Genomic DNA, 16,090 nt, shown 5'->3' with positions numbered 1-16,090 from the left:
GTTTAGGATCGGTATGTAAAAACATTTGCCATTTCAAAATCATATGAAAACATATGTTTCAATTTTTCCGATGTAGTTGCTTCAATCCACTGTTGGATAATGTTCCCATTGATACTCATACCACATCTCCTTATATAATATAAGGTATGGATCTATTTTTATAAAAAAAAAAGTTAAACTTATCAAAAAGACTCGGCGGGATACAAAAACTGAAAATATCGTAATTTAGGAAATCGCTATCATATACAACTCATGAAATATCATAAAGGTTTAGACAGCATGGATATCACGAAAATTTCTTAAAACTGAAGCTGTGTAATTTTTAACTAAAAAGTCCATGCTAAGATTAATAGGAAATTACTGTAATTCACAATACCGAATTAAAAATTTAAAACTCATTTGCAAGATGCATCTCAAAATTGAAGCTATGTACCGGCTAAATAATAGACGGACGAACAGATAAACGAACGAATACGGTCATGTCATTGCACTATAAAACTTTGTGTAGCAAACATATTGCTGAAGGCAATCACATTAAAACAAAGTACTCTGCTTTATACTTTATGCATATTAAGAATTTGAAAGATACATTAACAAGAAAAGTCGACTCAAAAGTTCTGTTTTAATAAAGATGTGGCATGTAGTAAAAACTTGGTCAAACGTGCCAAACATCCAGTTCTTTTGAACTTTGTTGGATAGTTGTTTCATTGACCACATCTCCTTACCAATATTGAAGATGAATTTTAATTGTTGGAAACAATTTGTTTTGACTGTATTAATATGTGTGAAATATGTGACTTTCAAATAAAATGAATGTGGTCTCTAGATTTAGGAACAAAAGGGAAGAATGTTAATAATTATAATCTAAATCATAAATAGAAAATAATAAGCCAGTTTCTTTGATGAGGTTTGTTCATAAAAACTTGGCGATATCCAAAAATATCTTTTTAAAAGATATAATAATTTAATAATAATTTAAAATTTTTACAAGATCTGGACCCAACAGTGGTCGCGTCCCTGTTTATTTGACTCTCTGATGCCTCTTGTCTTCCATCCTTGCCTAAACGATATCTAATAGTTTTAGGACAAAATAATTCTATACACACGAATAGCATTCTGTTCGCAGCTAATTAAATAGTTTAATACCACTAGACCATTTAACAGGTATTTAAAAAAAAAAATGAATTTTTACGTATGGTTATTTGAATTTCTCATGGACAATAGATTTGTCACTCTCTATTGACCTTTACCAATCGACAACTACTCCGACAATACAGTTATGTGAGGTTAAAATGTTTAATCGATTTTTCGTACGTTTAAAAATAAATTTGAAATAGACTATATAAAGGGTATACCGGTATCCAAGATAAACTTATCTTATGACTTACTCGATCTCTGTATTTATTATAAACTACAATTGGACTCCGAATAGATATAAACATTGGCCACGTTATTTTATTTCCTGGTAGAGTAGGACTTGTTCAACAGAAGAAACTAAAACTAGCATAGTTCGTTTACGCTACAAAGGGATCAAATGACAATCGACTGAAATGAAGTTTTTTGTTTCATGTTTATATATGTGACATATGTTACTGTATACTTCAACCGGATCTATTGTTTAAACAGGATCATTTATTAAAGTGACTTACAAAATGGATAATCAAATAAAGTTGGTTACTAAATTTCTGAAACTAAAACGTGAAGCAAAACTAAAAGGAATTTCAAATGATGAAGTCTATAAGATTTTCAAAGAAGAACAAGATTTAAATCAGAACGAACAAAAACCCAAAGTTGACGAAAGAAGTAAAAAGCGCAATCTTAGACTGATTTTCGTAGGAGGAATACTTCCTATTATATTCGGAGTTTTGTTTATGTTTTACAACCAGAAGGAAGATTTTGTCCAATCAATCACAGAAGCAAGATGTGCAATAGACAATTCTGGGATGTTTATAGAAGTTGCAAGACCTCTAACTAACTGTGAAATGTGCCGAAATTTATACCAAGTGCCTATTGAATATGAAATTTCTGTTGAAGATTTCTCAAAGAAATACGCATATACTGCAGTGCCGGTGCTAATAAAAGATGCAACGAAAAACTGGACCGCCATGAACACTTTCAGTTACGACTTTTTAAAAGAACTTTATGTCAATACGACTGATGCCTTTGAAGTTACCGAAGAAGAATGTCAGTTCTTCCCTTACAAAACAGACTTTGAAAGCTTAGAAGATGCCTTCAATATGACTGACGACAGGGCTCACTTTAAAGAGGGAGAAGAAACGTGGTACTTTGGGTGGTAAGAATTTAAAGTACATTAATTTACTAGTATGTTGGTTGATATTTCCCTACTTGTTTATATGAATTGAGTCTAAGTTCCGTATACGTGTAGTCATTATCATAGCATATGTTTCTGTATAGTTGTTTTTCATTTCCCGTCGGTTGAGGCATTGCTTGGTGAACATTTTGTGAACAGCATGCAAACAGTAATTTGTTTCAGATCAATTGTTAAATGGATAGCTCAAGCATTTAAAATACTTTAACATAATAGTAGCATTCAAATTTATGTTGTTGATAAAAAGTTTTTTTTTATGTACCAGAGAACACAAGATAAAATCTTAATACTTTTTTCTCTCGAGTCAAGTTCGACTCTAATGCATTTTTCGAAATAAAAATGTATTTCCGTGCGGTGCCAGTACCAAATTCGGTAAACTATGGAAACTAAATACTGTAACAGTTTGTCTTAATTGGATGAAAGTTGGTCTGTTATAATTTGTTGATTACGTTCTTTCTATCGAAGCTATATATAATTCTCTGTAAATTCATTAAATTTCCCAATTAAAGATTCATGAAACATCAATAATGTTCTTTCTTTCCTTTTATGATATAAAATCGATAAATCGGAATTGAAAATCTTAGTAATGTCATGGTGAAAAATAGACCGAATTCTTCTGTCCATATATGTTTTTACTATTTACTATTTTGTGTGCATATAGAAAATAGTAAATAGCAAAAACAATAAAAAGTAATTGTAAATTAGGAATATATGCATTATACGAACAGATTGATTGTTGGCTGATAATGTCCAGTGGCAAATATTTCATGCAAGTTCAGGACGAGAACAAGTTAACAATAAATACAACAGGTAGGTCTTGTAATAGAGGCCATCTGGGATGATGGTCGGGGAAATTTGGACTGCCACTGGAAAATGAGGGGATATTGGATAGGGACAGAAATTTTACTTTGCAACAGGCCACCTACGGACCACTCAAAGAGTTGTTGCAAGGGTTCTTAATGTGGAAAGAACGTGACACTCTCTTTACACGAGGCATCAGATTTTACGTCCCCATTCTGACCGGACGTTGCTGCAAACTTGCTGCACAACCAATAGAAAAACTTGTCTATGGCTCTACCTTACTCAATAACAAACAGGGTGAAAAATTTGGATGGCAATAACTATTCTTCGCTGCATCCATTAAGGTGGTACCAGCAGTGATATTGTTGGCTTTTTTCAAAACTACCTCTACCCTTTTTTATTGGGAAAATCTGCGTCATTTTTATCAAATTAGGAAATTGATAATGATAGATGAATTTGACTGGAACTTCAATTTGCAGACCCCCTTTCAAGTGGTAAACCCCTATTTAAAATAAGACCCCTTATTGTCAGTGATGATACCTAAATAGACCCTCAAATCTGCACATATAGTCATTTTAGGCATGAAAATGGTTTAAATGATTGTTTTTAAGTTTGTATTCATGCACAATTACTACTGAGACTGCACTGTTTGGGAAAAAAGTTGTCTTTTTGGGAATAATTTTAAGCCATTTTTTTTTAAATTGGAATTTTTCTCCAGGGGAAAAAGCCTCTATTCTACAGTAATTTAAGGCAAACAATATCACTGACCACACACCCTTCACTAAAATCAATTTGGTACTTTATTTGAAATTTTCATTGGACGTATAGCACAGTCTGACTTATACCAATTTTGATCACTGCTCAATAGAGTTATCTTCCTTTACTGTTATGTAACACATTAAAATAAAGCTTTATGTATAAAAAACTGATAACGCCAAGGCCGACTTAGCAACTATTAGGAAAAGTCTCTGAAACTTTTATCAGTCTTTATGTATTAAATCTTAACCATTTTTAAAACGCCGACTATAGACAGATTGATTATACAAGCGGTTATAAAATTTTGTACCACACACAATCGTATCAATTCTTGTAAACAGTCAAGCATTATTAAAAGATATGTCCAGTTTAAAGTTATGTATAAAAAGAGTAAGGTGGTAGGTTTGCCATTGAGACAACAAAGCAAAATAAAAAAGCAAAAATATTAAATGTGAACAACTGTATACAGGTCACCATACGACCTTCAGAACAGCAATGAACAAAACCCATAACGCAAAGTCAGTTATAAAACGGCCTTCGGATGAGACGATGCGATAAAAGTGAAATCACAAAAATATTGAACTCCGAGGAAAATTAAAAATGGAGAGTCCCTAATCAAATGGCAGAATCATCAGGTCAAACACATCAAACGAATGGACAACAATTGCATAATCCTCACTTTGTACAGGCATTTTCAAATGTAGAAATGGCGGATTAAACCTGGTTTTATAGCTAGATAAACATCACACTTGTATGGCAGTCGCATCAAATTCCATTATAATGACAACGATGTGTAAACAGAACAAACCGACATAAAAGGTAAAAAAAAAAGTCACAAATAGGTGAACAGCATGCAGTCAACATTGTGTTATAATGAAGTTAATTCCGGGGAATGTGTCAAAGAGACAACAACACGACCATAGAGCAGACAACATACGAAGGCCACCAATTGGTATTCCGTACAGCTAGAGACTCTAGCACCCGGAGGAGTCCTTCAGCTGGCCCCATAACAAATATGTTACTAGGTCAGTGGTATAATGGACGTCATACTAAACTCCGAATTATCTACAACAAACTAAAATTAAAAATCATAAGAGACTATCAAAAACCAGAGGCTCCTGCCTTGGGACAGGCGCAGAAATGCGGCTTTATATAATATCAAACAAATATGTAACAAAGAAGCACACACTTAATTCCCGATGTATTCTTAAACACTATACGCGAATAACAGTTGTGACAGACCCCGACTTGCGAAACAATTGGTATCCGTTTTCAAGAAACTTGAGTTTGCCCCAAACAAATGTTATGAATCTCGTACACAATGCTTTTTACCACACCACATAGATCTAGTTTGGATTTTGGTGGCCTCACTATTACACCATTCTAGAATTATGCTCCTATAAAAATGGGGAAAAAAATACTGAATTTCGTTTCCATTCTCTTACTTTATCTTATCTCAATTAAATGTTAAGAAACTTAAGTTTGCCTTAACCAAATGTTATGAAACTTGTACACACTGCTTACTACCACAAAACTCAGATCGAGCACGAATTTGGGTAGCATCAATGTTATACCGTTCTTATAGTAATGCCGTCCATATAACATTATATGCAAGCGAAGGCATCATCTGTGTCCCAGTGACACATTTTTTTTATATTCTTAAAAGCATTTTTGAGAAATCATTTAGAGCCTTAGTTAATTTCAATGTATACCCCTCCCCAATCTTCCATATGTTGCGAAAGAACATAAAATAAAACTGAAAAATTTACAAATTGCATCGATATTAACATATTCTAACACTTCTGTGTTTAATATGTATTAAGATTGATTTCATGTTTATTTTTTTTCGTCAAAATATTGTATTGGAAACATATGTAGTTATATAATTTTAGCTAGTCTTAAATACAATTACACCTGTTACGGTCTTGTGTCAACATTTTAAACATGAATATACACTTTAAAAATTAATGTTTGTGTTTGTTTTGACAAAATTGACTCGGAAAAGCTAATAGGTTGACACTGAGGGGATTTTATTCAAAGCAGGTTACGCTTAAAGTATGACAGAACCACTAATATAAAAACAGATGACAGATTTCATTATAAAAATAAGAAGATGTATTGTGATTGTCATTGAGGCAACTCTCCATCGTCAATTAGTATTTTATACAGTTTTTTTGCGACGTAGATATATCACTATTTTGCGAATTGTAAGTCCATTATGGTTGACTAGTAGTCACAGTTTCAGGATTTATACACTTTTATAACCTTTCTCGCTGACAAGTTCGTTAATTTTTAAAAACCTAAGGTACCACCAAGCATCTCTTACATTTTTAAAAATGAAATAAATTGCACCCAAATCATTGGAAACAAGTATAACAAAAATTGATACGATCGCATACATATAAAACGATTTGTTTCCCCCATTTAACATAACAGCGAAGAGATTCGGTAGTAGTGTAAAAAGAGATAAGCAATTGGTAAACAATGTGAGGAAAACATACTTTAATAACATATTCTTTTTTAATTTTCAATGTTGTTCTTTTTAGGAGTAACTGTCATCCTGATATATCAACGATTTTACGAAAACATTACAACCGACCGTATTTTTTACCAAATGATTCCGAATCCAGTTCGTTAGATTGGATATTTATGGGAGGATCTGGTCTTGGTGCTTTTGTTCATGTAAGTTTGATATAGATAAATTGCTGCACCTAGACTGACATAGTAATAATGTACAGATACAAGATGCAGATATGATCAGCTATACATTAGTTATAGTATACATTTTTTTCAATTAAATTGACATAATATGCGTAATAATTTGGCGTTTTTGTGGAGAGTCTAATATAAAACATTGGTGGTATTCGTTCTCTTCCTATTAGACATCTCTAAAGAAATAAATAATGTAAACAACACGATAAATACTTTCATGTGTCCGACGCGCTTCTCAGGATTTACCTTCACTAGGAACGTCCAAAGCCGAATATATATAATATAATCTTTATTGCAAAAAACATGAAACCCTGACGGGTTAAAATGCAAACATAGTACAATGTATACACAAGTGACAAGACACATAACTATACATGATAAATGTTTTTAAAAAGTGAAGTTGATATTAATAACATATATCTATATATAGATGTATATAATAATTGACCAATGTGGACCTTATTTTCGCAATTCCATAGATTGCTTTATATAGTCTACAACACTAGACAAAATATCTTTATTGGGATCTAGAATAGTTTTAAGTTTAGAGTTTGAGTCAAGCTGGTTAAAATTAGGATAATGGGTTTTAATTGCATTTATAAGGGAATGTCTTACATTACTGTTAATTTGGCAATGAAAGAAAAAGTGTTCCTCATCATCTAAAATTTTACAAACTTTGCACAGTCTGTGTTCTCTTTGAATTTTTTTATAACGTCCTAATTCAATTTCCAAATTATGATCACTTACACGTAATTTTGTTAAAAGCTGACGACTATTAAAATTGTTTAGATTGTGCAGGTAGTCCTCAAATTTAATTTCATTTTTAAGTTTACTATAAAGATAAAGTTTTGAACTATTATCAATATTTGAAAGTTTTTGAAGAGTGATGTTATTATACTTTTCCTTCACTATACATTTAAAAGTTTTTTTGAGTGATTTTTTTATAAGTTTAAAAGGTTTATCAGAATCAACATATTGTTCTTCATCAATATTAAATTCTTTAAAAATATGCTTGGCAAAAGTGTACCAAGTATATATTCCATCTTCAGACATAGACTTATTTACTGCAAAAGCTTCTTTAACAAGAGGGTTTATTTCATGGCAGTTTATTCTACAAAAATATAATAAAACTTGAGTTTTAATAAAAGAGTCAAGTGGAAATCGTCCTAACTCAGACTTTGCAGCTATATTACATGAGGTTTTTTTAATTCCAAGAACAGTTTTACAAAACTTATGATAATATAAAAGCCTAGAATGTATAAGTAACAAAACATTTGAAGAGCTATATAAAAAATTATATACCTAAAAAATAGCCAAATTCATCTAAGGTCAACTTTGACTGATGGAGTTAAAAGCAAAGTTTCTTAATTTTTTTTTTCATAAATGGACAATTTTGGAAAGGTTTCTTCAAATCATGTCAATACCGAAATACTGGCTGCTGAGCTAATGATACATGTACCCACGGCATTTTGAAAGAAAGTAGTCAGCGGAGAAATACACACCAAACTTATACAGGATTTGTGACTGTATAAGTGAAATTTTTAACACTGATTTGTTCTAAGGCCAAATAAAATAATATGCGTGGTTCCAGTTATATTTAAAAAAAAGCTAGAGTAGGTAGGTAGGATTTTTTTTATTTTATGTTCTTTTAACATTGAGTCTATGAGACCAACATTCTGACTTTAACATTGCTTAATGAGAAATGACAAAAAAATCTTTACGGTAGGCTATTTATTTTTTTTGGCCTAATTACATAGATAATCTGACAAAATATGCAGATTTAACTTATTTTTGTCCCCACATCCTAGTTAACTTATTGACTTAAAACAGCCTGGCTTCCGTTCGGTGTTAAGTAATAATTTTAATGTTGTTGTTATTAAAATGTTTGATTGCAGTTTTCCTGATCGTTATCTTCAATAACAATGAACAATGTCAAAGGATATCTCATTTAGAAATATATACATGTCATCAAATACGTAATAGTACACATTTTTATTAGGTTAAAGAACTGTAATACTATACATGCACAACTTCATACCACGATGCTTTCACAACAGCAACACTTTAAGTTGCAAGTCAACACAACGCAGATTCAACTTAGCATTTTAATATTTAAAGATTTCATTTTGATTATTTAATTCATCATCACGCTGTATTAACTTTACAGTTGAATCTTCAGCATAACGTTATGTAAATCTCTAATATATGACAGCTGAGGCTTTCCATACAAATAGCGGCTGACAATGCGAATTTACCGAGGAATTTACATTTCAAAGTTTCTTGGTCTTCTTTATCCTGAAACAATTAAAATGTTAAATGGATGCCTCCTCCAATCACGTACTTAAATAGTACACCTGCACTCTAATTTGTCAATCATTCCTATAACTAAACATTTATTCACTTTCATTCTTGGTCGTTTATGTCTTTGTTTATAGCTGTTGTAACTAGGATTGTCAATAAAAAGGACAATCACTGCGACATAAAGCAGTCATGGATGAATTTAGTTTCTAAAAATACACCGATTAGCAATGCTACACTAAAAATACACCGATTAGTAATGCAACATTTTATAATCTTATATTAAATAGCATGTTCACTTTGTAACTTAGTACGAAAGCAATAGAAATAGTCGCATCAACGTTTAAATCAATTTTATATTTTGTTATCTTGAAAGCTTTTAGGAAAACAAGTGAATAATAGCTTCAAAAGAATATTATTTCAAACTGAATTGTGGTTAAAGGGACGCTGTCACGATATAAAGACAGAAATCATGACATCTCTTTTGTTTTCCTAAGTTATTACTTATGCATACACCCCCATCTTCAAATTATTGACTTACAGAGGGGCAAAGTTGTTGGAAGAAATAATAATTGACTACAAAATTAAGTTCATTAAAGTAGATATTTTCAAAATAAACAAGTGCATTACCTTTGTATAAAAAAAATCATATTCTTTTTCAGTTAGACTATGTACAAAGGCCATCATGGCAGGCTCAGATTTCTGGCAAGAAAACGTGGACTTTGGTACCAACACCTGAGTGTGAGGATATTTGTCATTCAATGAATGTCACAGTTCATAAAGGGGACATCTGTGAGTATATCTGTCATTCAATGAAAGTCACCGTTCATAAAGGGGACATCTGTGAGTACATATGTCATTCAATGAATGTCCCAGTTCATAAAGAGGACACCTGCGAGTATATATGTCATACAATGAATTTCCCAGTTCATAAAGAGGACAGCTGTGAGTATATCCGTCATACAATGATTATCACAGTTAATAAAGGGGACATATGTGAGTACATCTGTCATTCAATGAATTTCCCAGTTCATAAAGAGGACATCTGCGAGTATATATGTCATACAATGAATGTCCCAGTTCATAAAGAGGACATCTGTGAGTATATCCGTCATACAATGATTGTCACAGTTAATAAAGGGGACATCTGTGAGTACATCTGTCATTCAATGATTGTCCCAGTTCACAAAGGAGACATCTGTGAGTATATATGTCATACAATGAATGTCCCAGTTCATAAAAAGGACATCTGTGAGTATATCCGTCATACAATGAATGTCACAGTTCATAAAGGGGACATCTGTGAGTACCTGTATATCCGTCATACAATGAATGCCACAGTTCATAAAGGGGACATCTGTGAGTACTAGTATATATCTGTCATACAATGAATGCCACAGTTCATAAAGGGGATATGTGTGAGTATATCTGTCATACAATGAATGTCACAGTTCATAGAGGGGGCATCTGTGAGTACAGACCTTGTGGTCATAAACATTTCGAGCACCATAACCTTACTCAGACCCAAAATGCTGGACTTGAGATTTCGAGCATGATACTTCAAGCAATAAGCCAAGTTTTATGATCCAAGAGCTCGAATAATTCAAACGAACGTGCTAGAATATTTCATTTATAACGTTATATATCTCCTATAAAATAATTTTTTTAATCTATGTTTTACTTTAGTTATTTCTTGACCAAATTTTATAAATAATGGTCCAGTGAATAAAGTGTCTGCAGTTTCTTGCGATTAATACTTAATATATTATTGTCCATCCGCGCCACAGAGAGTCATATAGTAAACAAACATATCACAACCACATCAAAGCTTAATGCTTCTTCTGAACATTTAAAGGTCCCTACTATGTATTGGCTACCTAAACTACACAAAAAACCATTTAAATATCGTTTCATCTCGGCCTCTAGTAAGTGTTCTACAACTAATCTTTCAGTGCTTTTAACAAGTTCATTAACTACTATTAAAGACCTTATTATAAACTATTGTAATAGAATATATGAACATAGTGGTATAAACTATTTTTGGAGCGTAAAAAATTCTTTGGATGTTTTAGATATATTACGTGCTTTTGATGGTCCTTTTGATTCTGTTGACAGTTTTGATTTTTCTACTTTTACACTACACTTCCACACTATCTTATTAAACAAAAGTTTTCCTATTTAATTAAATGGTCGTTTGGTAAAGCTGAATGCAAATTTAATTGCTTCAACTCATTTAAAGCCTTCTTCTCTAATGAGAAAAGTAAAAATATGCTAGATATACTTACTGGAGGTGTGATGAGATGATTGAAGCTGTTAATTTTCTCCTTGATAATATTTATGTACGTTTCGGAAACAAAGTTTGTCGACAGGTTGTAGGTATTCCCATGGGCACTAATTGTGCCCTTTTAATGGCAGACTTGCTTTTGTACTGTTACGAATCACAGTTTGTGACTAAACTCAGTAAATACCTGTCGAAATTGCATTTAGTTGATAAATTCAACAACACTTACCGTTATCTTGATGATATTTTTTCGTTAAATAATCAAGACTTTTCTCTATATACTGCTGAAATTTACTCCATGGAATTTACTTTAAATAAATCAAATTTATACGATAATAACTGTCCTTTCCTGGATTTAGATATTTCGATTTTAAACGGGAAACTCCACTCTAAAATTTACGACAAGAGGGACGATTTTTCGTTCCCTATTGTTAATTTTCCATTTGTAGATGGTGATGTTCCCTTGGCACCATCTTACGATGTTAATATTTCACAGTTCGTTCGCTATGCCCGTGTCTGTTGTGACGTTTTTGATTTTAACGAACGCAATCTATGCATTACTGGTAAATTATTAAACAAGGGATATCGTTACATAAATTACTTAAAACCTTTACTAAATTTATCCATAGATATAAATATTTGGTTTTGAAGTTTGGTTGTACCTGTAGAAAACCTATTTCAAACGGAATAGCACATGCTCATTTTTACGAAAATGTTGTTAACCGTGCCCGGATATTTAGATATGATCCTTATAAACTTATCGCTCCTTTAAATAAACTTATTCTAAAAGGTTACCAACTCAACACTGTAATTGTTTTTATTGGTATAAATATTGATTTTGTTATCAGTAAATTAAAAGCAAACTAAATATTACTAGTATGTTATATACATATACACATTCATGAATCTACAATCTGTCGATACCCGTAATTTGGCATTGCACAATGTCATGTTTTTCTCTGACTGTTTATGACGTCTTTACACTAAATCCACTCCATTGGATGTTGGATGTGTACGGATTGATAGTTTAGTCTTAGATGCATGATTTTTTTCATTAGTTGTTAGTGGCTTTGAACTAGCTTTCAGATAACTGTGAGTACTCTCAGATCTGTTCCTAGTGTCTTTTTGTTGTCGGGATGTACAAGTACCCGGCCACGTCCACTTGTATTTTTGTCCATCTGATGAGTTAAGCCATTTTTAACTGATTTTTATAGTTCGTTCTTATGTTGTACTGTTATACCACTGTCCCAGGTTAGAGGGAGGGTTGGGATCCCGCTAACATGTTTAACCCCGCCACAGTATTTATGTATGTGCCTGTCCCAAGTCGGGAGCCTGTAATTCAGTGGTTGTCTTTTGTTTATATGTTACATATTTGTTTTTCGTTCTTTTTTTTATACAAATAAGGCCGTTAGTTTTCTCGTTTGAATTGTTTTACATTGTCATATCGGGGCCTTTTATAGCTGACTATGCGGTATGGGCTTTGCTCATTGTTGAAGGCCGTACGATGACCTATAGTTGTTAATGTCTGTGTCATTATGGTCTCTTGTGGATAGTTGTCTCATTGGCAATCATACCACATCTTCTTTTTTATAAGTAATTTTAGAAGAATCGTTGTTTGTTTATAAAGATAAATAATTATGAATTTCCGGACGCCCCCCAAAAAAACCAAACATATTGCTACATAGGAAAACAATATGTGTTTATAAATAATGATTTCTCTGGAATGGCGTGTAATCAAAATATTTCATTTTATCGATAAAGAATGAATAATGATTTCTAAGTAATGACGTGTCATACAAACATTCCATGATACCAAAACAAAACAAAAACATGTACACGTTCATGAGTCTAACAGTTCATAAAAATTTCACTGAAATAAGTTTTTGATAATGTTAAAAAAAATGTAGGGGTATTTCCGAGTGATCAAAAACTTTGGACCTAAGTATGTATGTATAGGTTTTCTATATTTAATTATTTTATTTCTTATTTTACAATGCTACGGATAAAAACTCATTTTCTGTTTTATACTCACAATGCCTCTGACAGACTGATCGAGGGTAAAATCACTGTTATCGATAGCCAATGACAAACCAGTCTTCAGATAAGCAAAGTTGCTGAAACAATTTGGAAAGATTGGGAGTCACTGTATGTGTGTGGCATACCGAATTTTAGCCAAATGTGTCAAGTATGGTCATAGTATATATGTTCAAACTCTTTTAGGTCATTTTTTAGTAGCAATAAACAAAAAAAACTATGTCAATTGAAATTTTACTAGATAACATTTTGTTCGCTTTGGGGATTCCGTATATCGTCAGATTATCGGAATTCCAATGGGGACTAATTGTGCACCACTCATTGCGGACCTGTTTTTGTATTGCTATGAGTTACAATTTATGACAAAAATAAGCAAAGACCCATCGAAACAACATCTGATAAACAAACTTAATAATACTTTTAGATATTTGGATGATATTTTGGCTCTCAATAATGACGACTTCAGTATGTATATTAAAGAAATTTATCCTGTTGAACTTACTTTAAATAAAGCTAATACTAACAATTACCACTGCCCTTTCCTCGATCTTGATATCTATATCACTAATGGAAAGCTGAATACTAAAATTTATGATAAAAGAGATGATTTTTCATTTCCTATCGTTAATTATCCATTTTTAGATGGTGACGTTCCCTTGTCACCATCTTACGGTGTTTATATATCTCAACTTGTACGATTCGCTCGTGTATGTAACAATGTTTTAGATTTTAACGAGAGAAATTTATGTATTACTGAAAAATTATTACACCAGGGTTTTCGATATCACAAACTAGTCAAAACATTTACTAAATTTTATCATCGGTATAAGGACATCATTCGTAAATATAGCTCAACATGCAGACTTCTTATACGTTCAGGTATTTCACATCCAATTTTTTATGGAAATATTCTTTACAAAGCACAAAGGTGTCAGTATTCACCTCAAAATCTAACAAAACCTTTGAATAGACTTATTAAGAAGGGATATAGTTATGATACTGTTGTCAGGTCATTAAAGATTGCATATTTTGGCGTGACACGGGTTATGTTCTTCTCATATATGTTATGATGGTATGATACTAAACCCCTAACGGGAAGGATTGTGCCTGATGTTCATATGATGAAATCATAATCTTTCAGTCAGTTTAATTGAAGTCTGGAGCTGGCATGTCGGTTAACTGCTAGTAGTCTGTTGCTATTTATGTATTATTGTCATTTTGTTTATTTTCTTTGGTTACATCTTCTGACATCAGACTCAGACTTCTCTTGAACTGAATTTTAATGTGCATATTGTTATGCGTTTACTTTTCTACATTGGCTAGAGGTATAGGGGGAGGGTTGAGATCTCATAAACATGTTTAACCCCGCCGCATTTTTGCGCCTGTCCCAAGTCGGGAGCCTCTGGCCTTTGTTAGTCTTGTAATATTTTAATTTTAGTTTCTTGTGTACAATTTGGAAATTAGTATGGCGTTCATTATCACTGAACTAGTATATATTTGTTTAGGGGCCAGCTGAAGGACGCCTCCGGGTGCGGGAATTTCTCGCTACATTGAAGACCTGTTGGTGAATTTCTGCTGTTGTTTTTTTTTTCTATGGTCGGGTTGTTGTCTCTTTGGCACATTCCCCATTTCCATTCTCAATTTTATAGTATTACACATTTAATAACATAAAACACATTTTTTTTCATTCTTTTTCAGTTGTGGTAGACACAAACCAATGGTACCATTCAACCTTCATCCATCCAGGAGAAGTTAGCATTACAATTGGATCTGAATATGACTGACGAGGTGTTTTCCAGTAAAACATCATGTTTCTTTTGTTCGAACTTATTTTAATACTAAAATGAATGCTAAAATTAAATAAAACCTTATATATTGTAATGGATAAAATATAGCCTGATTGGACATTTGATACTAGTACATTTTCAACATCTGCTTCTGTGTAAGACTACACTATAGGGACATGAGTACCTGATCAGCAATAAGTATCCGTTTTAGTGTAGAGTAAAATTATCTTTTGACTCAAATACGAATCTCATTGAAAGTTATTTGAATAATATTATGAATGTATGATATTTTATATTTTAAAATTGTGAACCAGTCCACATGCAAAAGTGCTAATTAAATATATTTTCTGATTTGAAATTTTATTATGTTTTTCTTTGCGACAGATCGTATTTTCTGTATATTCCCAATCATTGCAGAATAAAACTAATTCATTTTTGGAATTTACTGCGAGCGATCTTTGAAGAGTAAGATGATATATAAAAAAAGTTAAAAGGATCAATAATTACTAGACTCCATCCGAAATCCCTCCCCAATCCATTAAGATATATTTTAAACAAGTTGGTGGCAAGATAAATCTGTACATACACTTCACATTTGATTTGTGTCATAACTTCCAACAATAAAAACAAATCAAGACAATCATTTCACCATGTTTATTAAATGAGCAAAAACTTGTTTAGAATTTTAAACCCAAAGAATATGAACGAAGTTGACTTCAAACTTTGTATACAATAGAATACCATGGAATGCACTATTGAGAAACGGTACATTTTAACATAAACATAAAATCTTAAGAGCAATTATATGCGACAAGAAACTTATATAAAGTGCTAAAACATACATTGTCTGCAAGAGACACAAGACATTTATACATTTGAAACACAAAACAAACGTATCCTCTCTATTCTATCTGTATATTTTTTTCTTCAAAAATGCAAGGACAGATAGCACAAATTGAAATTTGATAAGAAAATGGAACATTTACTAATCTGTTTAGGTATTAAACAAGCCTTAAGATATACAACTGTCTTGAGGCTTTCTTGTAAGATTTTGATGTAATTACAGTTCATTAGCGATTTCAGCTCAATTTT

General features: G+C 32.1%; 1 protein-coding gene across 1 annotated transcript; it reads left to right on the top strand.

Moving 5' to 3' along the window:
• The first annotated feature begins 1,363 nt into the window (after positions 1–1,363).
• On the top strand, positions 1,364–15,356 carry LOC143044696 (bifunctional arginine demethylase and lysyl-hydroxylase JMJD6-like). Its single transcript, XM_076216772.1, has 4 exons — positions 1,364–2,293; positions 6,433–6,568; positions 9,559–9,688; positions 14,910–15,356. Exons 1-4 carry the CDS (start codon positions 1,653–1,655, stop codon positions 14,993–14,995), a joined length of 993 nt encoding a protein of 330 aa, XP_076072887.1. The 5' UTR covers positions 1,364–1,652; the 3' UTR covers positions 14,996–15,356.
• Positions 15,357–16,090: the final 734 nt, after the last annotated feature.

This window comes from Mytilus galloprovincialis, chromosome 9 (assembly GCF_965363235.1).
Source record: "Mytilus galloprovincialis chromosome 9, xbMytGall1.hap1.1, whole genome shotgun sequence".
Lineage (NCBI taxonomy): Eukaryota > Metazoa > Mollusca > Bivalvia > Mytilida > Mytilidae > Mytilus > Mytilus galloprovincialis.
Note: the sequence above shows the minus strand (reverse complement) of the source record. Positions and strands in the feature narration are given on the sequence as shown.